Raw genomic sequence first — 26,201 nt, 5'->3', positions numbered from 1 at the left:
AGAATTTGGGCTGAGAATAGAACCCCTGAGCCTTTTATATTCTTGTACCCCCAGTGTTTAGCAAGGGCCTGGTATACATTGCTGTTGTTGCCCCCATTTTACAGATGAGGAAACTGAGGCAAATAGGGGTTGTGACATGCCCAAGGTGGGGTCACACAACTAAGTGTCTGCATTTGAACTAGGATCTTCCTGACTCCAAGCACTGTGCTTGTCATAGAATGTAAGTGCTTAATAAATGATTTCTGATTGATTGATCAGTTTTCTCTTCCCTAAAATAAGAGGGTTGGATTCCACGTCTTCTGAGGTCCCCTTTCCTCTAAATCTATGATCCTACGGTCTCGTCCCTGCCACCCTTCCTTCCCCAGCTTTCTTGGCGTTCTCTCCCTCCCTCTTAGGACAAAGCTTCTCAAACTGTGGGTCGAGACCCCATATGGGTTCCCGTAACTGAACGTGGAGGTCAGGAAAACGTTGGCAACAGTAAAAGGTTGTGTATATTTTATATACGCGCCCCGGGTCGCGTAAAAATTATATATTACAGGACCCGGGGGCGCAAAAAAGTTTCCTGGGTGCCCCTTATTGCCCCACCAAAAAAAAGAAAAAGAAAAAAAAAGAAAGGTTTCCTGGGAGAGAAGGGGTTGTCAGTGGCCAAAGTTGCAGAAGGCTTGCTGGGGGAGAAGTGGGGGGGGCCGCGTTACAAGTTTCCAGCAGCTCCCTCCCATCTTCTGATTGGAGGATGCGCAGTCTCTTAGCGTCCCGAAATAAAGCAGAGAAGGCAGTACCTGCGCAAGAAAAGCGCTCGACGCAACACAACGGGTTTTTGTTCCGGGGGGGAATGGCCTAAAAAGGGAGAGAGACAAAGGACGGGGCGAGGTCCTGGGCGGGGGGGGTCCTCGCCCCCTTCCCTCTTTCTCCCCCTTCTCTTTTCTTTCCCTCGTGCTCTGGGTTGCAATAAAGCTCGCCAGCCGAGGACTCCGCCCCAGTCAGCACATCTCGCAGCTGGCCTGGGAGCGCAGCGCCAAGAGCCCGGCGAAGCACGGGACTGGAGCCCGCAGAGAGGCTCCGCCGGGGGGCCGATTTAGCGGCAAAGCCTCAGGAGAAGCTCGGCGGCGGCAGGGGCCAAAGGGGGTTCAGGAAACCTAAGGCACTCGTCCTTTCCTGGGCGCCAAGGCGAAGCGGGACTGAGGACGAGGGAGACTCAGCGAGCGCCTGGGAGCCGGGAGAGGAGACGTGCTCCGGAGGAGGCGCCCAGCGGCAGCCACCTGGGCGCCCAGCACCCACCTGCGCTCGCACACGCAGCCACACCTACTCCAGAGGCCGACTCACACGAGAAACCATACCCCTCCCCTCCCGCCCCCCCACCACACACAGAGTCACACCTACATACGCCGTCTCACACTCACTCTTTCTCTCTCACTCACAACTCTCATCCCTGAGTCTGTACATCCTTGAACCAGGCATCCGGATTGGCGTACGCACGGGAACGCGCGCCGCGGAGGTAAGACTGAACTTTACTACTTCACTTTAGCCTTCAGTCGCGCCGCACATCTAACTTTCCTCCCTGCTTTCTATGGGGGAATAATAGCTTTTCTTTCCCCCTCTTTAGAAGAGGCAGCTTGGAACTGGGGGAGAGAGGTTGGAAAAACCTGCGTTCAAGTTCAGCCCCAGATAATTTACTGTCTAGGTGACTCTGGGCACGTGTGCCTTAACTTCTCGGTGTTCCGGGTGGATCTCCCTTAGAGGCATATTAGTTTCTTTCTCTCTTTTTTTTTTTTGTTTAGTGTTGGCGGGCAATGAGGGTTAAGTGACTTGCCCTGGGTCACACAGCTAGTATATATCAAGTACGGACTTGAACTCAGGTCCTTCCGAATCCAGGGCCGGTGTTTTATCCACGGAGCCACCTAGCTGCCCCGGAGCATTGGCTTCTGCCCTGGGGGGCAGCAATTCCTTGCCGGAATTACATCACAGGTCCAAACTAATACTACTATCTGACCCTCATACTGTGGCTCTAAAGTTGGCAAAGTTTTACATACGATCTTTCATTTTATCGTCATAAGGTCCCTGTGAAAGGGGGTAGAGAAGAGGCTGTTTTCTGGGTACAAACTCAAATCAGCTCCGGGCAGGATGGAACTTTTCTCCCTAGAGTGAGCTTTTGCACCTATAACCTGCCCCCATGGTTAATGAGCCTGGGGTTTAATCTCAGTGGAAAACCAAACATTCCGGAGCTGTGGGTGAGGTGATGGGAGGAGGAGACCGCAACTCCAGATCCAGCTGGATTAGATTGGGGGGGGGGGCTAGGGGAGTGGAGGGTGGGAGGGGAGGAGTTTTGCTTCATAAGCAGATTCTGTCCCACCCAGTTCCCTGTTGCAATTGTGTAAGCGTTTCTGTAACTGCGGTGGGGGAGAAGCCCTCAGGTGAATTGAGTTCTCAGACACATTCAGACCCATCTTCTTTGAGAGAACTCTCCTTGTTGCCTACTTGGGAAAGACACAGGCCATTTGAACAAGGGACAAAAAGTTAGAAACGTAAAGTCTTCTCTGGCGACCTGGCCGGGGCTGGAGTCTAGACTCCACCACGCCCTCCTCATTGGCTTTGCTAGATTCTCCTAGGGGCAGCACCAGACTACCGCATAGATATGGTTTATCCACTTACCCATCAATACCTGCAATTATTATTCCAATAACAACAAAATCAATAATGATATCTAGCATTTATATAGCGCATATTATGTGTCAGATGCTTTACAGATATCTTATTTGAACTGCATAACAAACCTGGGAGGTAGGTGTCACTACTATCCCCATTTTACAATGAAGGAAACTGAGGCAACCGTACACTTTCCCAAGGTCACATTGCTAGTGAGTGTCTGAGGCTGGTTTTGAACTCAAGTTTTCCTGACTCCAGGTCCAGCACTCTATGCACTAGACAACTTTGGCTTAAGATTCTAACATTTATTAAACACCTACTATGTGCTAGGCACTGTGCTAAGTACTGGGGATGCCAAAAAAAAAAAGGTAAAATAGTCCAAACTTTCTAGGAGTTTCTAGTCTAATGAGGGAAGACACTATGCAACCCCCCCCCCCCAACTAAACAAACAAACAAAACTATGTACAAACGAGCTACATACAGGATAAATTGGAAGTAATCAATAGAGGAAAGGCACTAGAATTAAAGAGGATAAGGAAAGGCTTCCTGTCGAAGATGGGATTTTGGGGATCTGAAAGCCGTGAGGAGGGAGACCATTTCAGACATGGGGGAAGGCCATTCAATCAATAAACACTTATTAAACACATCTGATGTTCCAGGCACTGGGCTAAGCTCTGTGGATACAAAAAGAAACAAAAGACAGTCCCCGCCCCCAAAGAGCTCAAAATCGAATGGGGGGAAATAAAAAGTAAACAAATATGTACAAATAAGATAGATATGGGATAAATAGGAAATACTTTTTAGAAGGAAGGCACTAGAATTAAGAGGTGTTGGGAAAAGCTTCCTTTAGACCAGAGGTGTCAAAACAGAGGCTTGAGGGCAGCATTTGATTCACTACACTCTGTAATGCAGCTGAAGTAGATTAAAATGTCTTTAGTATGGAGGCAACTGGGTAGCGCAGTGGATAAAGCACTGGCCCTGGAGTTGGGAGGACCTGAGTTCAAATCTGGCCTCAGACACTTGACACTAGCTGTGTGACCCTGGGCCAGTCACTTAACCCTCATTGACCCACAAAAAAAGTCAGTATTTGATTTTAATGTGGTGACATTAATTTTAAAAAAAGAAATATTCAAGCATGTGTGATTCTAAAAGTTAATGTGTAGCCCTCAGAGCTCTAAATATATAGTTTAGTGGACCCCATATCTTCTTGTTCTTCCTTCTTTTTTGAAGAAGACCATGATATCTGGGAGGATGGTATCTTGATTTTCCAGTGAATTAGATTTAAATGAGGCAGGGCTGTGCAAAATCATCAGCCTCACTCTCTTTTTCTTTCTTTCTTTCTTTCTTTCTTTCTTTCTTTCTTTCTTTCTTTCTTTCTTTCTTTCTTTCTTTCTTTCTTTCTTTCTTTCTTTCTTTCTTTCAAGTGATGCAATTGGGGTTAAGTGACTTGCCCAGGGTCACACAGCTAGTAAGTGGTTAGGTGTCTGAGGCCGGATTTGAACTCGGGTATTCCTGACTCCAGGGCTGGTGCTCTATCCACTGTGCCACCTAGCTGCCATCAGCCTCACTCTCTCCTCCAGAGCCATCTGAGTCCAGGAGCAAGACATAGGTCAAGATGATTGGTGGTGGCCCAGCACCCCATTTCTATTTGAATTTGAGATCATTTGGGGTAGCTAGGTGGCACAGTGGATGGAGCACTGGCCCTGGAGTCAGGAGGATCTGAGTTCAAATCCGGCCTCAGACACTTGACACTTCTTGACACTTGCTGGCTATGTGATCCTGGGCAAGTCACTTAACCCCAATTGCCTCACACAAAAAAAGAAAAACAAAAGAGGTTATTGCCGTAGATTTTAGTTGGGACTTAAAGAAAGCCAGGAAAACCAGTGGGCAGAGATGAGGAGGGGGAACGTTTCAGGCATGAGGAACAGGCAGAGAAAGTGCTCAGAGCCAAGAGATGGAATGTCTTGTTCATGGCTGAGCAATGAGGTTTGTGCCAGGAGTCGAGTCTAAGAAGACTGGAAAGGCATGTGGGAGCCTGAAGGGTTCTGGTGGACCTGGAATGTCAAACAGGATTTTGTATTGGATGCTAGAGGTGATTGGGACCCAGTGGAGTTTATTGAGTAGGAAGGAGACCTGCTCTTTAATTTAATTTTTTTTTTTTTTTGCAGGGCCATGGGGGTTAAGTGACTTGCCCAGGGTCACACAGCTAGTAAGTGTAAAGTGTCTGAGGCCAGATTTGAACTCAGGTACTCCTGAATCCAAGGCCAGTGCTTTATCCATTGCACCACCTAGCTGCCCCTTAGGAGACCTGCTCTTAAGGAAAATCACTTTGGAGGCTTGCGTGGAGGATGGATTGGAATGGGGAGAGGCTCGAGGTGGGCAGACCCAATAGCAGGTTATTGCAAGGCTTCGTTTATGAATTGATGAAGTTAGCTTGTCACCAAGCAGAAAAACAGAGCTCCGAGGGAATAGGGTTCTGTGGGGGTATTGTGGGATTAATTTTACTTTATGTCTCTGTAGCTGTACACGGGCAGATATGCTCCATGATGCCTCCCCTTCCCATCCTTCCTGGTCACACGGAAACTTGAAGGATGGCATGGATTAAGGAATGACTGAGAGAGAACTTGAGGTCCTCTAGGGGTAGGTGCCAAAGTGAGCAGCCTGGGGGTATTGGATGACGACTGATCCTGAGGACAGGACTTTGAGGGCTTGTTTTCCAAGAAGCAAGTTCTCTGGGCCCTCTGCCTCAAGCCTCACAAGGCCTCTCTAGAGGCAGTTGCTGTTAGTTGTTAGTTGTCTTGGGGTGGACACCCCCTGAGGCACAACACTGGACCAGGCATTATCAGCCCTTGCTTAGAATATGCCTGCTTTCAAGTCTGAAGTCAGGCATTCTTTTTGTTTGTTTGTTTGTTTGTTTGTTTTTACGGGGCAATGGGGGTTAAGTGACTTGCCCAGGGTCACACAGCTAGTAAGTGTTGAGTGTCAGAGGTCGGATTTGAACTCAGGTACTCCTGAATCCAGGGCCAGTGCTTTATCCACTGTGCCACCTAGCTGCCCCCTGAAGTCAGGCATTCTTGATCATTCTCTTAACTCCTGTGTGGATTGTCAGATTTCTCTATTTGGAGTTGTCTAGCATCTCCATTCATTCGACAGCATTTCTTAAGCATTTGCTAGGTGCCAGATACTGGCCTAGATTCTGGGGATAAGAAGATGAGATTGAGACAGTCTCTGACATCAAGGAGCTTACATTATATTGGGGAGAGGAGACACCACATTTATAAACATTTATAAATGTATGGGGCAGCTAGGTGGCACAGTTGATAGAGCACAGGCCCTGGAGTCAGGAGTACCTGAGTTCAAATGTGGCCTCAGACACTTAACACTTACTAGCTGTGTGACCCTGGGCAAGTCACTTAACCCCAATTGCCTCACTAAAAAAAAAAAAAACAAACCAAAAAAACCCAAAATAAATTTATAAACATTTATAAACACAAATTACATAAACATAGGAGGGGATTAATCAACATCCCAGATGGGGGCTACTTTACTGCTTGATGATAGAAAACTCTGCCTCCAGCTTTGGGTTTAACTGACATCCTGCTTTGGGTATTGCTAAGCACTTGTACCCCAGGACCAGTAGAAGTCTTGGTTCTGGGACTTGCCATTTCTCAAACAGGAGCTTAGCTTTGGGTGTTAGATTCTTGATTCTTTTTACCAATTCAACTCTTCTTCTTCTTTTTTTTTTTTTTTGTAAGGCAATTGGGGCCAAGTGACTTGCCCAGGGTCACACAGCTAGTAAGTGTCAAGTGTCTGAGGCTGGACTTGAACTCAGGTCCTCCTGAATCCAGGGCCGGTGCTCTATCCACTGTGCCACCTAGCTGCCCACCAATTCAGCTCTATAGCTGGACTCCACTCTCGGGCTGGGTGTTGTCCATGTGTCTTATGAACATGTACTTCCACTGTAAGATAGCATTGTCGTTGCCAATAGAGAGAGGAAAAACAGACACGCCCCCCCCATACCCACACCCCTTACTGCATTCTCCAAGACATGCAAAGAAAAAGCTGAATAGTAAACTCAAAAGTTGGGTTCCTCCACAGCGCAGCTAGCTCTCTCTTTTTTTTTTTTAATAAACATTTTTATTTAAAGTTCTGAGTTCCAAATTCTATCTCTCCTTCCCTTTCTTCCCCATTCCCTCAGGTGGTAAGCAGTTAGATACAGGTTATACATGTGCAAGTGTATAAAACATTCCTGTGTTAGTCATTTTGTATAAGAAGACTCAAAAGGGGAAAAAAAGGAAGTGAAAAATAACATGCTTCAGTCTGTGTTCCATCAATATCAGTTCTTTCTCTGAGGGTGGATAGTATGCTTCATCATTAGTCCTTTGGGATTGTCTTGGATCTTTGTATTGCTGGGAATAGCTAAGTCATTCCCAGTTCTTCATCAAACAATATTTCTATTACTGTGCACAATGTTCTCCTGGTTCTGCACACTTCACTAAACATTAGTTTGTGTAAGTCTTTCCAGGTTTTTCTGAAATCATCCTGCTTGTCATTTCCCCCCCCCCTTTTTTTTGGTGGGGCAATGAGGGTTAAGTGACTTGCCCAAGGTCACACAGCTAGTGTCAATTGTCTGAGGTTGGATTTGAACTCAGGACCTCCTGAATCCAGGGCCGGTGCTTCATCCACTGTGCCACCTAGCTGCCCCCTGCTTGTCATTTCTTATAGCATGATAATATTTCATCACAATCATATACCACAGCTTGTTTAGCCATTTCCCAACTGATGGGCATCCTCCTGATTTCCAATTCTTAGCCACCAAAAAAGAACAGCTAGAAATATTTTTGTACAAATAAGCCTGTTCCCTCTTTTTTTTTTATATCCTTGGGATATAAATCTATCACTGGTATTGTTGGATCGAAGGGTATGCACAGCTTTATAGCCCTTTGGGCATAGTTCCAAATTGCTTTCCGGAATGGTTGGATCAGTTCACAACTCCACCAATAGTGGATTAGCTTCCCTGCTTTCCTGCAGTCCCTCAGACATTTGACATTTTTTTCTTTTTTGTTATATTTGCACTCTGATAGGTATGAGGTGATACCTCAGAGTTGTTTTAATTTGCATTTCTCTGATCAGTAGTGATTTAGAGCTAGCTCTCTTTGCAACTGACTCTGCAACTCGATTGATTGATTTGCTCTTCCATTTTTTATAAACTCTCAGTCCTTCCTGATTAACCATATAAGTGAGTGGGTAGAAAAATGAACACGAGAGCAAGTTCTGTCAATTTTAAGTCTAATTTCCTTACTTTTCATTTGCTTTTTTTCAAAGGTACAAATGAGTCACTTAGAGCTTGAAATGGATGTGCCCTTATACCTAAATTGTCGCTATCACTGGCCCATTATACCTTGTGATTGCATCAAGTGAATTGGAAGGTCTTGATTAGTCAACTTGGGGAATCAACTGGGATGCTTTTAGAACACTTGTACGAATTGCCTTCTCTGGTGACTTGGAGAGGCTCAAGCATTGTACTTCTGGTGCTTCTCCAATATTTTGTGCTAAAGATTTCATGTGACACAGTTCTTGGAGATCTGAAAATATTATTTTGTGAGGAGTCATACCTACCATAACTGGTGGACCTGGAATGTGTAATCATCTCCCAAATACAAGGTAGACCCACAATCCTTAAGGTAGTTCCTCTCACAAGGTTATCCTATCCAGTGCTGGACTAACAAAGACGAGGTTCAGTCCCAAGCGATCCTGACACAAGAGAAAAGGGTTCAGAATCTTCTCATACTTTATGGCTGGTTATATCCCCAACCCAGAGATTCAGGGAACGTTCTTTAGCAAAACTTAGAGCTAATTTCTAGGATCCCTCAGAAAAAGAGATTAACAAGATTGTTTCTAGGAAAGGTTCAACACATACAAAGTAAATAAAAGATATTAGATTATGTAGAAATATTTTGCCTAGTTGGGCCTGATTAGGGGGCTAATTTGACTGGGGTACTTAATCTGGGGACTTTTGACTGACTGGCTATCTGACTGTTATTAATTTAATGTGGGCCGTTTATAAAGTTCCACCACACTACTCCCAAATTGATAAGCAAAATATTAAGAAGCCTCTTAACTAAATAATCGAAGCAGAGTTTATTTATGAGATACTATTTAAAATTAAGAATACAGGGAAATAAAATGTACAACCTGACTGCGTTCTGGGTGTCTCTTTCCACCTGCTGGGCCTGGAACTTTTTTAATACAGTAAGGATGGTTGCTGCCTTTTGCCTTAGGGTATGTTCCACTTTCACTACTCAGGTCCTTTATTCTAACTCTGAGCCCATTTCACTTTGTGGATCCCCCTAGCTGTCGGACTTTCCTCTCCTTACTGCCACCGCTGAACCCCTGTGTTTCTCTCTCACCGACCTCTCCTTCCGTTCTCCTAGTGCTCCAGTGTCCTTCTCAGTTCCAGTCATCTTGTCAGCCCTTCTTCTCTATATCGGCCTCCATCCCTTCTTGATCTTAGTTTTATCTCCTTCTGCCGCCCCCCTCCCCCCCTTAGTGCTCCAGCCTTTCTGCTCTCTTAATCTTGTCAGCCCCCTTCAATCTTCTCTGCCGGTCTCCTAATCTTGTCCTTCGGCCTCCTTCTTTGCCATCTAACTCCCAGGCCTATATATATCTTTCTTTTCTCCACTCAAATCTCGGGGCTTTTTGTGCCCCACACATCCCAAGCTAATCTGCCAGCCAGGGCTGCAGCTGGGGGGACAGGGATGCTCGAGTGTCTCGTGCATACCATACCTAGGGCTCCAGGGACCCGTGCCCCCTGCTGCGTGCCTGAGCCTGGCCTGGATGAGCCTGGGATCTCTCAGATATATCCTCTCAGGGTAGAGGGAGCTGGAGCTCTCTCCCCCAGCTGTCTGACCTGGTGTCTTGTACAGCCCACGGGGCTTTTTGGCTCAGCTGAAGTAGAGGGGGAGGGGCACTAGCACCTCCCACACAGAAGAGACCATGAGGGCCTAAGGCTTTCTAATCTCAGCCCAAAGGTAGGGTCCCCAAATCAAAATAAATTTCCACAATTACTACTTAATTCCTTCACCAGAAAAGAAATATTTGATTCATGAAAAATTTATAAGGGAGCTCTAATAGCTACTTAAAACATAAAACCATACTTCACATATCATTCAGGATCTCCCTGAAGATAAAGACAATTTTATAGGACTGCTACACAGATATTTCCCTTCTCCTTTGATCTGTGTGTTAATCTTTTCATCAAGAATGCTTGGAAGTTTTCTGTTTTATTAAAGGCCCATTTTCTCCCGATAGTATTATATTCACTTTTTTTTTTTTTTGGTGAGGCAACTGGGGTTAAGTGACTTGCCCAGGGTCACATAGCTAGTAAGTGTTAAGTGTCTGAGGCCAGATTTGAACTCGGGTCCTCCCGAATCCAGGGCTGCTGCTCTATCCACTGCACCACCTAGCTGCCCCATTATATTCACTTTTACTAGGTAAGTTATTCTTGGTTTTAAGCCTATATCCTTTGCTCTCTGGACTATTGTATTCCAAGCTCTCTGTTCCTTTCAAGTGGTGGCTGCTAAATCATGAGTGATCCTGATTGAGGTTCTTCCTTCTTTCTGGCTGCTTTGAAGCATTTTTTCTTTGACCTCGAAGCTCTGGATTTTGGCTAAGATGTTCCTGGGAGTTTTCATTTTGGGGTTTCTTTCAGGAGGTCACCAATGGATCTTTTCCTTTTCCACTTTGCCCTCTGGTTTGAAATGATTTGGACAGTTTTCTTTTAAAAAATTTTCAAAATATATCTAGGTTCTTTTTTTAGTCATGCCTTTCAGGTCATCCAGTGATTCTTAACTTTTTTCTCCTGTATCATTTTTTGTTTGTTTCTTTTGTTTTGTTTTGGTGAGGCAGTTGGGATTAAGTGACTTGCCCAGGGTCACACAGCTAGTAAGTGTCAAGTGTCTGAGCCTGGATTTGAACTCAGGTCCTCCTGACTCCAGGGCCGGTGCTTTATGCACTGTACCACCTAGTTGCCCCCTGTATCTGTTTTTAAGGCCATTTGGTTTTGCTCCGAAAAACCTTATATTTTCTTCTATTTTTTCAATCTTTTGAATTCATTTTAATATTTCTTGTCTCAGGGTCCATTCTAATTTTCAAAAGTTTTGTTGCATAGGCAAGGTTTTGTACTTAATGTACCAAGCTGTAAATTCTCTTTACAGTTCTTTCTTCCATGACTCTCATATCTATCTTTTCTTATTTTTTCCTCTAGTGTCCTCATTTCATTTATGAAAAAAATTTTTTAACTCTTTAAAAAATTCTTGCTTTTTTTTCCCCTAGGAATTCTAGATGAATTTTTGCCCAAGGCGTATTTTTCCTTAAGGCTTTGCTTAGAGATATTTTAGAATCATTCTTTTCTTCTGGATTTGTGTCTTAAACATCCTTGTTTTTTATATAATAGTTCTTTATGTCAGGATTCTTTTTTTTTGGTTGCTCTTTCTTTTGTCCCACTTCTTGACTTCATGCTGGATATTGGGACCAGGCTCTGCTCATTTCTGTTTGTTTTTTTTTTGTGGGGCAATGAGGGTTAAGTGACTTGCCCAGAGTCACACAGCTAGTAAGTGTCAAGTGTCTGAGGCTGGATTTGAACTCAGGTCTTCCTGAATCCAGGGCTGGTGCTTTGCTTATTTCTGGAAGAAAGGTCTGGGCTGGTCCTGCTGCTGTTTTTTTTTTTTTTTTCAGGTCATTGAGTATTCCAAGATCTCAGGGCAGGTCAGGCTGGGGACCTGAAAGCTTTCAGTGCTCCTAAAGTGTTCTGATCCATGGCAAAATTTGATTGCTACCCTCCCCGACCCTGGCCTGGGTTTGAGCTTTTGCACTGGGTTTCCGTCTGAGCAAGCCTGTAAGCTTGACCCTGGTCAGAATTTCAGTAAATTTCTGCTGGACTCGACCACTCTCAGCTATCTGGAAAACACTGAACTTCTAGTTCAGAGTGAAAGAGATGTAAGCTTTCCTTTGGTCTGGGATTTCTGTCCTGGTTATTACTCTGCCGGTTTCATACTGGGCTGGGGGCTAGAACTGAGACACTGTAGCTACCACACAGCTCCTGCTTGTTTTTTAATTTGCAGTTTGATCAGTACACAGTCCAGGGCCCACTACTTCTCCTTACCCTGGAACACCACTTCTAGACACAGGGCCCCTCCTCCCCTCTGCCTTGGCTCTATTTAATAATAGCTAACATTTCTTGTATGAGGCATCATACTAAACGCTTTACAATTATTATCTTATTTGATCCTCACAACAACTTTGGGAGGTAGGTGCTATGATTATTCCCATTTTACAGATGAGGAAACTGAGGAAAACAGAGGTTAAGTGACTTGGCCAGAGTCACACAGCCAGGACATGTCCTAAGTCAAATTTGAACTCATGTCTTCCTTACTCTAGGCCCAGTGCTCTATCTACTGTGCTACCTAGGTTTTTTCTTTTGTAATAAACATTTTTATTTATAGTTTTGAGTTCCAATTTTTTTGGGGGGGCAGGGCAGTGAGGGTTAAGTGACTTGCCCAGGGTCACACAGCCAGTAAGTTTCAAGTGTCTGAGGCTGGATTTGAACTCAGGTCCTCCTGAATCCAGGGCCAGTGCTTTATCCACTGAGTTCCAATTTTTATCCTTCCTTACTTCCCTCCCCTCCCCCCTTCCTGAGGTAGTAAGCCATCAGATGTGGGTTATACATGAAAGATTATGTAAAACATTACCGTATTAATAATTTTATACAAGAAAACTTGAATAAAAGAAAAAAATGAAAGTGAAAAATAGCATGCTTCAGTCTGTGTTCCATCAGTATCAGTTCTTTCTTTGGAGGGTGGATAGTATTTGTTGACTGACTTACTGACTGACTCAAAAAAAATCAAAATTGAAGGTGACTAAAAGGCTAATAGATGCATGGTGGGCATAAGGAATTTCCTGCACAGTATCAGCTGTGACTTGTGTACGAAGTGGCATAAAGGGCAGCTAGGTGGCACAGTGGAGAAAGCATCAACCCTAGATTCAGGAGGACCTGAGTTCAAATCCAGCCTCAGGCACTTGACACTTAGTAGCTGTGTGACCCTGGGCAAATCACTTAACCCTCATTGCCCTGCAAAAAAAAAAAAAAAGTGGCATAAAGAATATGTCAGCAGGGGCAGCTAGGTGGCGCAGCAGATAGATCACTGGCCCTGGATTCAGGAGTACCTGAGTTCAAATCCAGCTTCAGACACTTGACAGACACTTACTAAGCTGTGTGACCCTGGGCAAGTCACTTAACCCCAATTGCCTCACAAAAAAAAAAAAGTTCATACTAAGAATATGTCAGCAAATTATGAAAGGGAGGTAGGCCCAAAATATATCACAATTAAAGGGGACAGTCTCAGACTGCTATCTACAAAAAAGTAATAGATTTAGAAGTAGGCCTCCATGTTGTCGGGAAGTATAATGAGGAAGAAATCAGAGAGGTGAGTCCTGGGGAAGAACTTGTTCTTTATGTTAGAATTTCCAAATACTTGGCCTGATATAAAGAATGAACAAAGCCCCTCATGTGGAAAGAGCTCCCCCCTTACACCTTCAGAGTAGTCAGATTGATTATCCTTCTGTAAAGTTAAAAATTGGATGGGAGCCAAGAACTTTCTGGCCCATGAGGGACTGGGATATCAGTCTTTCCCTATACTTTGGGAGTAGACCCTTCTATACAGCTCCTAAAATTTTTGTTTTAAATTAAAAAAATATGTAGGCTATGTTTTATTTTTATATTTTCTCCATTTCCAAATGTATCCTCCCCTCTAATCCTACCCAACTCATTGCCATACCTTCTGACAATGATTTTTTTTAAAAAAGAAAGAAAATAATAGCAAGGGAAAAAACCAACAGTTCAGCAAAACTATTCAACATATCAACTAAGTCTGACAAAATATGCATATTGTTTTCTTGGTTCTGCTTATACCTTTTTGTATCCATTCATTTAAGGCTTCTCATGCTTCTCCAAATTCTCCATATTAATAACTTCTTATGGCACAGTCACATTCCATTACATTAATGTACTACAGTTTTTAAAAATCATTCCCTAATCAGTGTGCATCTGCTTTATTTCCAGTTCTTTGTGACAATAAAAATGCTACGAATATTTTGGTGTATTTGGAATATTTCTGTCTTTGACTCCCTTGGGGTTTATGCCGGAGTGGTATCTCTGTGTCAAAGAGAATAGATACTTTCACCCCCTTCTTGGCATAGTTCCAAATTGCCTTCCAGAGTGATTAGACCAATTCACAGCCCCATCTTTATTTTTTTTTTAGTTTTTTTTTTTTTTTTTTTAGTGAGGCAGTTGGGGTTAAGTGACTTCCCCGGGGTTACACAGCTAGTAAGTGTTAAGTGTCTGAGGTCGGATTTGAACTCAGGTACTCCTGACTCCAGGGCTGGTGCTTTATTCCCTGCGCCACCTAGCCGCCCCAGCCCCATCTTTATGTAGCCCCTCTGATATTGAATGTTTCTTCTTTTGTTATTGTAAATTTTCAGGGCAGGAGTTATTTTGCTTTACATCTTTCTTGTTACTGATTTGGAGCAATCTTTCATATCACTGTCAATAATTTTAAGGCTTGCTTTTGTAACGATTGGAATGACGCCACCTGCTGGATACTTACTGTAGAAGAGTTCTGCCCATGAAGGGAAGGTCTTTGAGGGCAAGACCAGGAGTCAGGAAGTGACGCGAGCTAGTGGGAGGAGGAAGGAAGAGACTGGCGCTCACTCTCGCGCTCTTTCCCTCTGGACTCTGGTGGAGAAGGGAGCTAGAAATGTGCTCTCCCTTTAATAGATAGAAATCTAGGCCTTTTTCTCTCTCTTTACCAAATTCTTATTCTCCTTAATAAATGCTTAAAAGTCTAACTCTTGCTAAAGCTTATAATTTATTGGCGACCACTCATTAGATATTTTAGACAGTTTAGCTAGAATTTTAACCCTTAACACTTTGTTACTCTCTGATAAACCCCAAACTCTCTTTGGTCCTGATGCTTTATGGTGTGTGTGTGTGTGTGTGTGTGTGTGTGTGTGTGTGTTGTTGTTGTTGTTGTTGTTGTTTTTGTTTGTTTGTTTTTTTTTTTTTTAGTGAGGCAGTGGGGGTTAAGTGACTTGCCCAGGATCACACAGCTAGTAAGTGTCAAGTGTTTGAGGCCAGATTTGAACTCAGGTACGCCTGAATCCACGGCTGGTGCTTTATCCACTGCGCCACCTAGCTGCCCCCTCATTCCAGTATCTTTGCCAAGAAAACTCCAAATGGGGTCTTGAAGCATCAGACACAACTGAACAACAACATACAACAATGTGGGTCCTAGAAGTCAGGGGCCTAAAACAGTGAAAAGAATTCTGTATTTGTTAGTGGGGAAAACCCAGTTAGGGTTAGACTCACCATCTTCTGCTGTAGTTCTCAGAATGAGAAGGTGACTTGACTGATTTAGCAGGGAAAGGGACTTGGAGTTAGGGTATCCCTATTAAAGTGCTGAAGACAACACTAAGACTTGAGACACCCTGTACTTTTATCATCAAGTAGGTAGTAGGCCAGGAAAGAACTTCAGGCATTAATAACCAATTGGTGAACAAGCATTTATGAAATGGCTATGGGCCAGGCATTTTTTGAAGGCACAGGAACTACAAAGACAAACAAAATGACCTTGGCCCTATCATTCTCCCCTCTGGGCTTCACTTTCCTTATAAAAATGAAGGAATTGGACTTTACCATTTCTAAGTTCCCTACCAACCCTGTAATTGTGTAATTCTCTATATGGTTCTAGGGTAAAATATCAGAATTGAAGTCTGGGAGAGCCTGGAGTTAGAATCTTGCCTTAGATACTTATTAGTTGTATGACCCTGGGTAAATAGTTTAACCTCTTGGTTTCAGCTTGCTTATCTGTAAAGTGGGATAAGAATAGCACTTCCCTCACAGGGTTGTCTTTAGGATTAAATCAAATGAGATAATACATACAAACCCTGAAGAGCAATAATGCTAACATTTAATTTATTTATAATGTTTTTTAGTTATTAATTAGATTGATTTTTTTTTTTTTTGGTGAGGCAATTGGGGTTAAGTGACTTTCCTAGGGTCACACAGCTAGTATGTGTTAAGTGTCTGAGGCCGGATCTGAACTCAGTTCCTCCTGACTCCAGGGCCGGTGCTCTATCCACTGTGCCACCTAGCTGTCCCATAGATTGATTTTTTTAAAGTGGTTCAAAATTGGGTGGCTATATCAAGGGAAAATGTTATTTATTCCATAAAGGTTTTTAAGTCCCTTTTTATCTTTCCCTATATTTTCAGTTCAGGAATATAAAATATACCCTCCTTTACATATTACATCGCTGCCCTAGTAAGAATAGGGGAAAGGGAAGAAAAGAGGAGAAGCATTTATTAAGTACCTGAGGTCTCCCAGGCACTGTGCTGAGTTGTTGGGTCCCAGGAAAGGCTCTGGAGAATAAGTTCCCCCCGTAAGCAGAGATAAAAGAGATACTGAAGAATGATGCTGGGATGGCCAGTATTGCAAATAATAGAGAAACGTTTATTATGAGCAACTCACACATGGGTGTCAGAGGTCTATGATGGCCAGCGGACACAAATAGACCAATCCCGATTCCTGTCTCATAAGAGTCTCTTAGATGGCTTTGGGTTTTGAGTCCAGTTTCCAGGGGAAGTCTAGTTTGAGTCTGGTTTCCAGTAGACCCCCAATAGAATGCTAAATGCCCAATAAAAGGGAGCTTCAAAAATTATCTAGTCCAATCCCATAATTTTGCAGGTAAGGTAGAATATGGAGACCCAAAGTGGTACGATAATTGACCCAAGGTCATGGAGCTAGAGAATGCCCAGCCTAGGAGTCATTCCCTGCTCTTCCCTCTCATGTATCCTGGATATATGGTTAGTTGTCACATCCTGTTTCTTCTATCTCCTCAATGTCATTGACCTCTGCTTCTTTCTCTTTATTCTCACCACAAGCACTCTAGTCTAAGCCCTTATCACCATTTGCCTGGACTTTTGCATTAGCTCCTGGCTGGTCTCACAGCATCCAGGCTCTCTCTTCCAAGTGCTGCCCCTCCACGGCTGCCAAATGGATATTTCTGATGTATGTTATCTGGTGATGTCAGTGCCTGCCTAGCTCAAGAAGCTTCAATGTCTCCCCGTTGCCTGTAGGGTAGGATAAAAACTCCTCTGTGTCCACCTCTGGGTAACTTTCCTCTACCTGCCAGCCAATGGGATTGGCTTTGGCTCCACCCATGTTATTCCTTTTCACCATATTACTACAAACTTTGACAAAGAGGAGGGAGGATATTGTGATACACACCAGAGACATCTCTGAGAGGGGAAGGGCCTAAGATGCCTGAGGCATTGATTGGGAACTTTTACTCTTACAGAGGCTGGTTTTCTCCTTGTCCTTCCCCTCTCTGCTTTGTACCCCTGGTCTTACTGAATGTTTCTTCCCATGTAGGAGATGAAGAAGCATCCCCTTCTGCTGTTGTTGCTGCTGCTGTTGCTGCCGCCATCACCTGCATCTTCGGTGAGTGAGGGGGAGCAGGGTTGGGAACCAATAGGGAGGCCTGTCAGAGTCGATATGACACTAGAATAGGAATCAGAAGATCTGTGTTCCAATCCAGCCTCAAACACTTAATAGTTGTGTGACCTTGAGCAAGTCACTTTATCTCTGTGTGCCTCAGTAAAAACATCTATAAAACGAAGGAGTTGGATTAATGTCCCTTCCACTATGTTCCAGTGATCTAGTCACATGAGCCTCTGGGCAGTGATCATAACTACTCTTGCCTGGGACTGACCCCTTTTAGGTACTTTGCACATCACCCAGATGCCCAGAGGCAAGTTGAGCCCTGTATTACCGTGGTACGATGGAAAGAATATTAGGTCTGGTGTCAAAGCATGGGGGTTCAAATCTCACTTTTGATACTTATATGATCCTAGGACAACATGCCTAAGAGAGGAATTAGGTGGTTGGATCTGTCACACCAACCACATGACTGTTCTTCCTGTTCTGCCCTTGGGGTAGCAGCTCTCATTGCCTGTGTCCACCTACATTCTGGGACCTTCTTTAGAGATGATAATAATAATAACAATAACAACTAGTTTTTACATCATGCCTATTACGTGCCAGGCACTGTGCTAAGCACTTTACAAATATTATCTCGTTATAGCCTCACAACACCCCTGGAAGGTAGGTGCTTTTATTAACTTCATTTTACTCTTGAGGAAACTGAATCAAACAGAGGTTAAATGACTACCCAAGGTCACTTGACTAGTGTCTAATGCCAGATTTGAACTCAAGTCTTCCTGACTCTAGGCCCAATATTCTACTGTCAGCTCATTTGCATGGAAGAAAATTACTCTGGCTTGTTAGTGTCTAGTATTAACTAATTTCCTAGAAGATATGAAGAAAGAAAATTTGGAGCTATTTTAAGTGATGTTAGTTAACAATCAGGCATTCTCATTATCATCATCATCATCATCACCATTTACTAAGTGAGATGTTAGGATGAATGAAGATTGGGTAGAATGAGGGAAAGTACCACCAGCATTAGAAAGCATAGCCAGGGGCAGCTAGATGGCACAGTGGATAGAGTACCGGCCCTGGATTCAGGAGGACCTGAGTTCAAATCCAGCCTCAGGTACTTAACACTTACTAGCTGTGTGACCCTGGGCAAGTCACTTAACCCTAATTGCCCTAATAAAAGAAAGAAAGAAAGTATAGCCAGGGATTCAGTGTCATTAAGAAAGAACCAAGGGGCAGCAAGGTGGCATAGTGGATAAAGCACCAGCCCTGGATTCAGGAGTACCTGAGTTCAAATCCGGCCTCAGACATTTGACACTTAACTAGCTGTGTGACCCTGGGCAAGTCACTTAACCCTCATTGCCCTGCCAAAAAACCAAAAAAAAAGAAAGAAAGAACCAGTGAGCCCAAGATCTTTCCTGACTCCATGTAGGTGGGAGGCAGCATGGTACAGCGGAAAGGACAGGGGAACTGGATTTGAATACTGCCTCTGATATTTATTAGCTGTATGACCTTGGACAAGTCATTTAGCCTCCCTAGGCCTCAGTTTCCTTATCTATAAAATAAGGGGGCTGTATTAGATTCTGAGGGCCCTTCCAATGTTAGGTTCATGGTCTTATGGCTCCTGCTGTTCCTCTTTCCCCTCTCTCACTTTTGAAAGTCTAAATAATGTAGGCTTACTCTATGGGCTACTGGGAAGATGCTCTGATTGCTCTGTTCAGGCCTAGTCAAAATCTGCTTCTAAAAAAACGGAAGAGGAAGAAATCCAAGATATCATTGGCCATGTAGGGAAAAAAAAAGTTCTAAATCATTAATAATTAGAGAAATGTTCATTGAAAAAAACAGGAGATCGAGTCTCATACCCACCAAATGGACAAAAAAGGAAAATGACAATTTTTGGAGGGGCTACAAGACAATATTTTGTTGTCCTTCATTGTCTTTTTTTTTTTTTTTGGTGGGGCAGTGAGGGTTAAGTGACTTGCCCAGAGTCACACAGCTAGTGAGATTCAAGTGTCTGAGGCCAGATTTGAACTTAGGTCCTCCTGAATCCAGGACTGGTACTTTATCCACTGCACCACCTAGCTGCCCCCTGTCCTTCATTCTCAAAGAGGAGCATGACGTTGGGATAATGTTGTGACTGTTGGAGATGTAAATTGTTCAGCCACTCAGTAAAGCAGTTTGGAACTAGTCACAAAAAGTCACTAAACTATGAGTGCCCTTTGACCCAGAGATACCAGTATTGAAGCTTATACCCTAAAGAAATCAAAGAAAGAGGGAAAGGGCATTTATGTACAAAAATATTTATATTGGCTTTTTTGTTATAGCAAAGAACTAGAACCTATGGGAGAGTGCTCATCATTTGGGGGTAATGGTATATGGATGCAATGTTATTGCATCATAAGAAATGTTAGAAACAATGTCGGAGACATTGTATGAACTGATGAGATTGTATGAGATTTGTATGAACTGATACAGAGTGGAAAAAAGAGAACCAGGATAATAACTTACTCCTCACCTGCAACATTATAAAGAGCAACAATTCTTTTTAAAAATTTTTTTTGGTGAGGCACATTGGGGTTAAGTGACTTGCTCAGGGTCACACAGCTAGTAAGTGTCAAGGGTCTAAGTCCGGATTTTAACTCGGGTCCTTCTGAATTCAGGGCCAGTGCTCTATCCACTGCGCCACCTAACTGCCCCAAGAACAACAATTCTTAAAGACTTTAGAAATATGATCAATGACCAGCTCCTTGTCCAGAGGACCAATAATGAAACAAGCTACCTTTCTCTTCGCAGAGAGGGACAGAATGCTATATATATTTTTGGACATGGACAGCATATGGCTTTATTTTTCTTGACTACACTTATTTGTCATAAGGGTTTTCTTTTCTTTTTTTATTGGTTTGGGGGGACAGGTAGATCAGTGATAGTGTTGCAAGAAAAACCCCAAATCCCAACAATTAGAAGATAAGGCATAAAAGAGAATAGAAGGGAATTCAGAAGAAAGCACAGATAAGCAGGACAGTTTTGAAAGTAGGGTGTTGAATTTATCATAAACTTTTTTTTTTTTTTTGCGGGACAGTGAGGGTTAAGTGACTTGCCTAGGGTCACACAGCTAGTAAGTGTCAAGTGTCTGAGGTCAGATTTGAACTCAGGTCCTCCTGAATCCAGGGCCGGGGCTCTATCCACTGTGCCACCTAGCTGCCCCCATCATATACTTTTTTTTTTTTTAGTGAGGCAGTGGGGGTTAAGTGACTTGCCCAGGGTCACACAGCTAGTAAGTGTTAAGTGTCTGAGGCTGGATTCGAACTCAGGTCCTCTTGACTCCAGGGCCGGTGCTCTATCCACTGAGCCACCTAGCTGCCCCTCTATCATATACTTTTTTTTTTTTTTTAGTGAGGCAACTGGGGTTAAGTGACTTGCCCAGGGTCACACAGCTAGTGAGTGTTAAGTGTCTGAGGCCGGATTTGAACTCAGGTATTCCTGACTCCAGGGCCGGTGCTTTATCCACTGTGCCACCTAGCCGCCCCTATCATATACTTTTTAAAAGCAAATTGTAAATAGTAGAGATTCATGATTTCATATACAATCATCTTTTTGCATTCTACTTTGTATATGGAAATACTAATTCTTTTTTGTATCTGTTAAATGCAGAAGAGAAATTAAATTTTTCTTGTAAGCAAAGGATGCTTCAGTAAGGATCAGATGATCCATGGCAATGCAGCCCGATAGATTCCAGTAGTGGTGATAGGTGGGATGTTCTCTACATCTCCTGACAATACAGCTCAGCTCCATAATTTATTATTATAGCTACTACACACAGGATGGCCTAATGGATAGAGAGCTGGTCTGGAAGCCTGGAAGATGCAGACCTGGAAGATTCTGGACCACAAACTGGCTGTGTAACCACAAGTCACTTACAGTCTCAGTTCTCTAAGCAGTGGGAACTTTTTTGGGAAGATTGGGTATGTGTGGGTGGTCATCTATTCATTGAGATTATCCCTATCTGGGATTGCCTGTGAAAGTCCCACAGTTCAATCAAGAGGCCTCACTATAGTAAGGAAGTCATATTGTAGCAGACTTTCCTCCTCCCTCCATCTTTCATTACCCCAATACCTCTCCCTCAGGTGAGAGGTCTTTTTCCCCAAACCATACATTTCTAAGGATGAATTAGAACTCAGAAGACCTGAGGTTGAATCCTGCCTCAGGCATTTACCTGCTCTGTGATCCTGGGCAAGTCACAAGTGACCTCTCTAAGCCTCAGTTTCCCCACCTATAAAATGGGGATAATAATATCTAGTTGCTCACAGGATTGCTCAAGGGTAGCTACGTGGCACAGTAGAGAGAGTGCTAGGCCTGGAGTCAGGAAGACTCATCTACCTGAGACCTGGCCTCAGACACTAACTGTGTGACCCTGGGCAAGTCACTTAACCCCTTTTGCCTTTGTTTCCTTATCTGTAAAATGAGCTGGAGAAGGAAATGGCAAACCATTCCAGGATCTCTGCCAGGAAAACCCCAAATAGGGTCACAAAGCTTCAGACATGACTGAAACAACAATAGTAACAGTACCAGCCATCAACCAACCACCACCATTAACTACAGCAACAAATACTTGCTATTATTATTAGCTAGCAGCAACTCCAGGGACGTCAGTTCAGGCTATGTCAGCAATGAACTGCTTCTTTCTATGTCAGGGAGAGAAGGAGGCAGCTTGGACTCAGAGGTGGGGCTTGGGGTGGGATCGGGTGTGAGGTCCAGGTTCAGAACCTGTCTGGGGAAGCTAAAGTGACTCCCTCCCTCAGCTTCTGATTCTAGCCTGAGACGGGAACCCCTGCCAGAGCCCAACAGACAGGAGGGTGGGGAAGTAGGGGGAGGGTAGGAGTCGGGATCAAATGAATCAGACCTTCCTTACCAATTGCTTTCTTTCCCAGGAGGTATAGTATGAGATTCAGGTTACATTGAACCTCCTTGTTCTTCCCTCAGTACCTCAACCCCTCTGTTAAAAAAAAAAAAATAGAAGACATTTTTCTTACATTGTTCCTATTTCCTAGAATCTTCTTCTCTCTCCCCTTTCCCTCCTCCCAAACTATAGACTTCTTCTAAAAAAGAAGTACAGTCAAGTAATACAAATCAGCCCTTGACCATGGCTGAAAATGAATGACTTAGGGTTAGGATTTTGCACATGTTATATACCACCCCTCTCCCCAGAGGCAGGAGGTAATGTTACGTCAACTCCTCTGGTGTCACGATTGGTCATTACGTTGATCAGAGTTCTGAGGTTTTCTTTGCTTTTTCCTTTTACATCATTATGGTCAATGTGTAAACTGTTCAGGTTCCGTTTACTTTGTTAAGCCCTCTTTGAAAAATTCCTCATTGGGCTTCCCAACATGAATAGGTCATGGGGTCATAGACTCATTGATTTAGAATTGGAAAGCACCTTAGAGATCATTGAATCAAGCCCCCTTATTTTAAGGATGAAGCTGCTTAACGCCCAGATGAGATCACTCATGTGGGATTCAAACTCATGTCTTTCTGACTCCTCAGAAAACTGAAGCAAAGGTAAGGAAGGGATCTCTGGAGGTAACAAACTTAGGACATTCCTTTTAGGTCTAGAATTCATCCTGCCACATGATTGGACCCTATCCCTTGGCCTGTTGCTCATTATCAACATGGAGCCTGAGTCTGACAGTGCTTGGACACTCAAACTCTAGGCTGATTGACTACCTAAGCCCTAAAGGACTCAATCTTTCCTCTATCCCCTTTGACTTCAGATTTTTTAACTTTTTTTTTTTTTTTTGCGGGGCAATGGGGGTTAAGTGACTTGCTCAGGGTCACACAGCTAGTAAGTGTCAAGTGTCTGAGGCCAGATTTGAACTCAGGTACTCCTGAATCCCAGGCTGGTGCTTTATCCACTGCGCCACCTAGCTGCCCCCTTGACTTCAGATTTTAAACCTGGAAATGAGGGTGGAGGCAGAGGGGTGTGTGTGTGTGTTAGTGTTAGAACCGGGTAGGCAGAAATGACAATGGCAATAGATTCCAGAGTAGGGGTTTGGTTGTAGTGTAGGCCCTGGAGAAATGTTAGTGTGAGTCAGAGTTCAGTAGGTGAGCCCAGGAGGAGAATGTACAGAAATGACTTATTTAATGGCTAATTTATGATCAAGGATCTCATATTTTTGGTAAATTAGAAGAAGATATGGATAAATACTGATTTACCTAGATCACATCCATAAATAAAAATCATCACAACTCACATTTATGCAATACTTCATGGCTAGAGATGTGGGAGGGACTCAAAGTACAGATTTGGACTTATATTTTTGGATTTGCCCCTTGTATAGGTTTTTTTTTTCACATTTTTTTTATTAAATAGAATTTTATTTTCCAAAATATATGTAAAAACAAATTTTAGCATCAATTTTTTTAAAAAATTGTGTTCCAACTTCTTCCTCCTCCATTCCCATTCCCCACCCACTAGAACTCAAGCATTTCAAAATAAGTTTGTATAGGTTTTTTTAAATAATGTTTTTTAATTGTAGAGCTTGGAAGGGAAAGGGGAACTAGAGATAGAGATGCCCCAAAAAAAAAGAGGAAAGAAAGAGGGTTATTAAAGCAATTAAAAAATTACAGAAGGGGCAGCTAGGTGGCGCAGCGGATAAAGCAACAGCCCTGCATTCAGGAGGACCTGAGTTCAAATGCAGCCTCAGACAATTGACAATTACTGGCTGTGTGACCGCTTAGAAGGAAACAGAGAAGCAGAATCCAACTACATTTACATTTTGAATTTTATAATTTAATTACATTTTGATTACATTTTGAATTTTATAATTTAATTTATTATAAACTTTTGAAAAGAAATGCAAGCTGCACATAATAGAGATTTGTGGTTTCATTTGCAGTCCTTATTTTCTATTCTTTGTATATGGAGATGTTTGTGTTTGCCAAGTTCGAAAAATTTTATAAGAAACATTTTATGGTATTAAAGTTATCATCTCAGTTGAGCCTCAGAAATTGTGGGATATAAGTAGTTCAAATATCATTATTCCCAGGTTTAGAGCAGAACTTCAACTTGTCCAAGGTCACACCATGGCAAAAGAAGGTCTTAAATCTAGGAAGTCTATCTTTAAGTCCAAGGCTCTTTACCCTATACCAGACTCTTAACTTTGGTGTTGGGGGAATTTGGTTAATTGATGGACAGTCTCTGTGCTCTTGGTCAGCTAAGTGATGCAGTGGATAGAGTACCAGGCCTGGAGTCAGGAAGACTCAGCTTCCTGAGTTCAAATCTGGCCGTGGACATTTACCCGCTGTGTGACTCTGGGCAAGTCACTTCACCCTGTTTGCCTCAGTTTCCTCATCTGTAAAATGAGCCAGAATAGGAGATGGCAAACCACTCCAGTATCTCTGTCAAGAAAACCCCAAATTGGGTCACAAAGAATCAGACACAATTGAACAATAACGACAACAACTCTATTCTCTATTTGTATAGTCAGCCAATAAGCATTTATTTTAATTTAATTTAATTTTTTTTTTTTTAGTGAGGCAATGGGGGTTAAGTGACTTGCCCAGGGTCACACAGCTAGTAAGTGTTAAGTGTTTGAGGTCAGATTTGAACTCAGGTACTCTTGACTCCAGGGCCGGTGCTCTATCTACTGCGCCACCTAGCCGCCCCCCAATAAGCATTTATTAAGTACTTACTATGAGGGTACAAAGAAGGGCAAAAACAGCCTGTGCCTTCAAGGAGCTCACAATCTAATGGGGAAGGGAAGGAAAGGGAATAAGCCTTTATGTAGCATTTACTGTGTGCTAGGCACTGTGCTAAGCACTTTACAAATATGAACGCATTTGATCCTCACAATAACCCATTTTACAGTTGAGGAAACTGAGGCAGAAGTGAAGTGCTTTGCCAGAGTTGCACAACCAAAAAGTGTTTAAGATGGGATTTGAACTCAGGTCTTCCTAACTCCAAGCCCAGCACTCTATCGACATTGCCACCAGCTGCATTTGGTGGGCAAGACAAAATAAAAATAATTACATACATACAAGATATACACAGAGTAGATGGCAGGTAATCTTAGAGGGGGAGGCACCAGCAGTTGGGTTGGGAAGGGGGCCAGGAAAGGACCCCTGCAGAAGGAGGGACTTGAGCTGAGTCTTGAAGGAGCCCCAGGAAACTGAGCTGATCCCATCTAAGGAATACCAAACAGGTCAATGTAGCCAGATAATAAGAGTGCATGGAAAAGAGGAAAGTATAAGAAGACAGTTAATGAACATTTATTAAGTGCCTACTGTAAGCCCTGAGGATACAAAGAAAAGCCAAAGACAGTCTTCGATCTTTTTTTTTTTTTTTTGCAGGGCAATGAGGGTTAAGTGACTTGCCCAGGGTCACACAGCTAATAGTAAGTGTCAAGTGTCTGAGGCTGGATTTGAACTTGGGTCCTCCTGCTTCTCCCCCTACAGTCTGGGATCTCAAGGAGCTCACGGTCTAATGGGAGAGGCAATATGCATACAAAATATGTACAAAATATCTACTGGATAAATTGGAGATAATCAATGGAGGGAAGGCACTAGACTTAAGAGGGACTGGGAAAGGTTTCCTTTAGAAGGTAGATTTTACCTGGGACTTCAGGGAAGGTAGCAATGAGGAGGAGACCTTCAGGCATGGGAGACTACCCAGAGCCAGGAGATGAGGTATCTTATTGCAATAATGCAAGGAGGCCCATCACTAGACTTGATGAGTACCTGGGGATGAGTGGGTGGATATAAGAAGACTGAAAATGTGGTTATGAACGAGAAGTTTGAGTCACTGGAGCTCATTGAGCAGGGAGGGGTGTGACTCAGTGCCGAGAGATTGAGAGGAAGGCCCTTAACATGTTCGTTGAGCCACCCCCCTATAGAGTATTTATGGGAGGCTGTGGATGTGGCTCGCACAGGAATGGAGGCTGCTATCTGCACCCACCTGCATTGGGAATTCCATAGGCAAGTTGAAGTATCAAGGTAGTTGAACAACTCACC

General features: G+C 43.3%; 1 protein-coding gene across 2 annotated transcripts in view; it reads left to right on the top strand.

The window, feature by feature from the left end:
- Nucleotides 1-813: 813 nt before the first annotated feature.
- Nucleotides 814-26,201, top strand: part of PAPLN (papilin, proteoglycan like sulfated glycoprotein) — an 89,868-nt gene continuing 64,480 nt past the window's right edge. Inside the window, exons 1-2 of one of the 2 annotated variants that reach the window (XM_043982759.1) lie at nucleotides 814-1,495; nucleotides 17,130-17,198. In XM_043982759.1, the coding sequence (XP_043838694.1) occupies nucleotides 17,133-17,198 (66 nt within the window). In that variant the 5' untranslated portion in view covers nucleotides 814-1,495; nucleotides 17,130-17,132. The remainder of the gene's footprint in view (nucleotides 1,496-17,129; nucleotides 17,199-26,201) is intronic. The other variant, XM_043982757.1, reaches the window with a different exon arrangement.

The sequence above is a fragment of the Dromiciops gliroides genome, chromosome 2 (assembly GCF_019393635.1).
Source record: "Dromiciops gliroides isolate mDroGli1 chromosome 2, mDroGli1.pri, whole genome shotgun sequence".
Lineage (NCBI taxonomy): Eukaryota > Metazoa > Chordata > Mammalia > Microbiotheria > Microbiotheriidae > Dromiciops > Dromiciops gliroides.
Note: the sequence above shows the minus strand (reverse complement) of the source record. Positions and strands in the feature narration are given on the sequence as shown.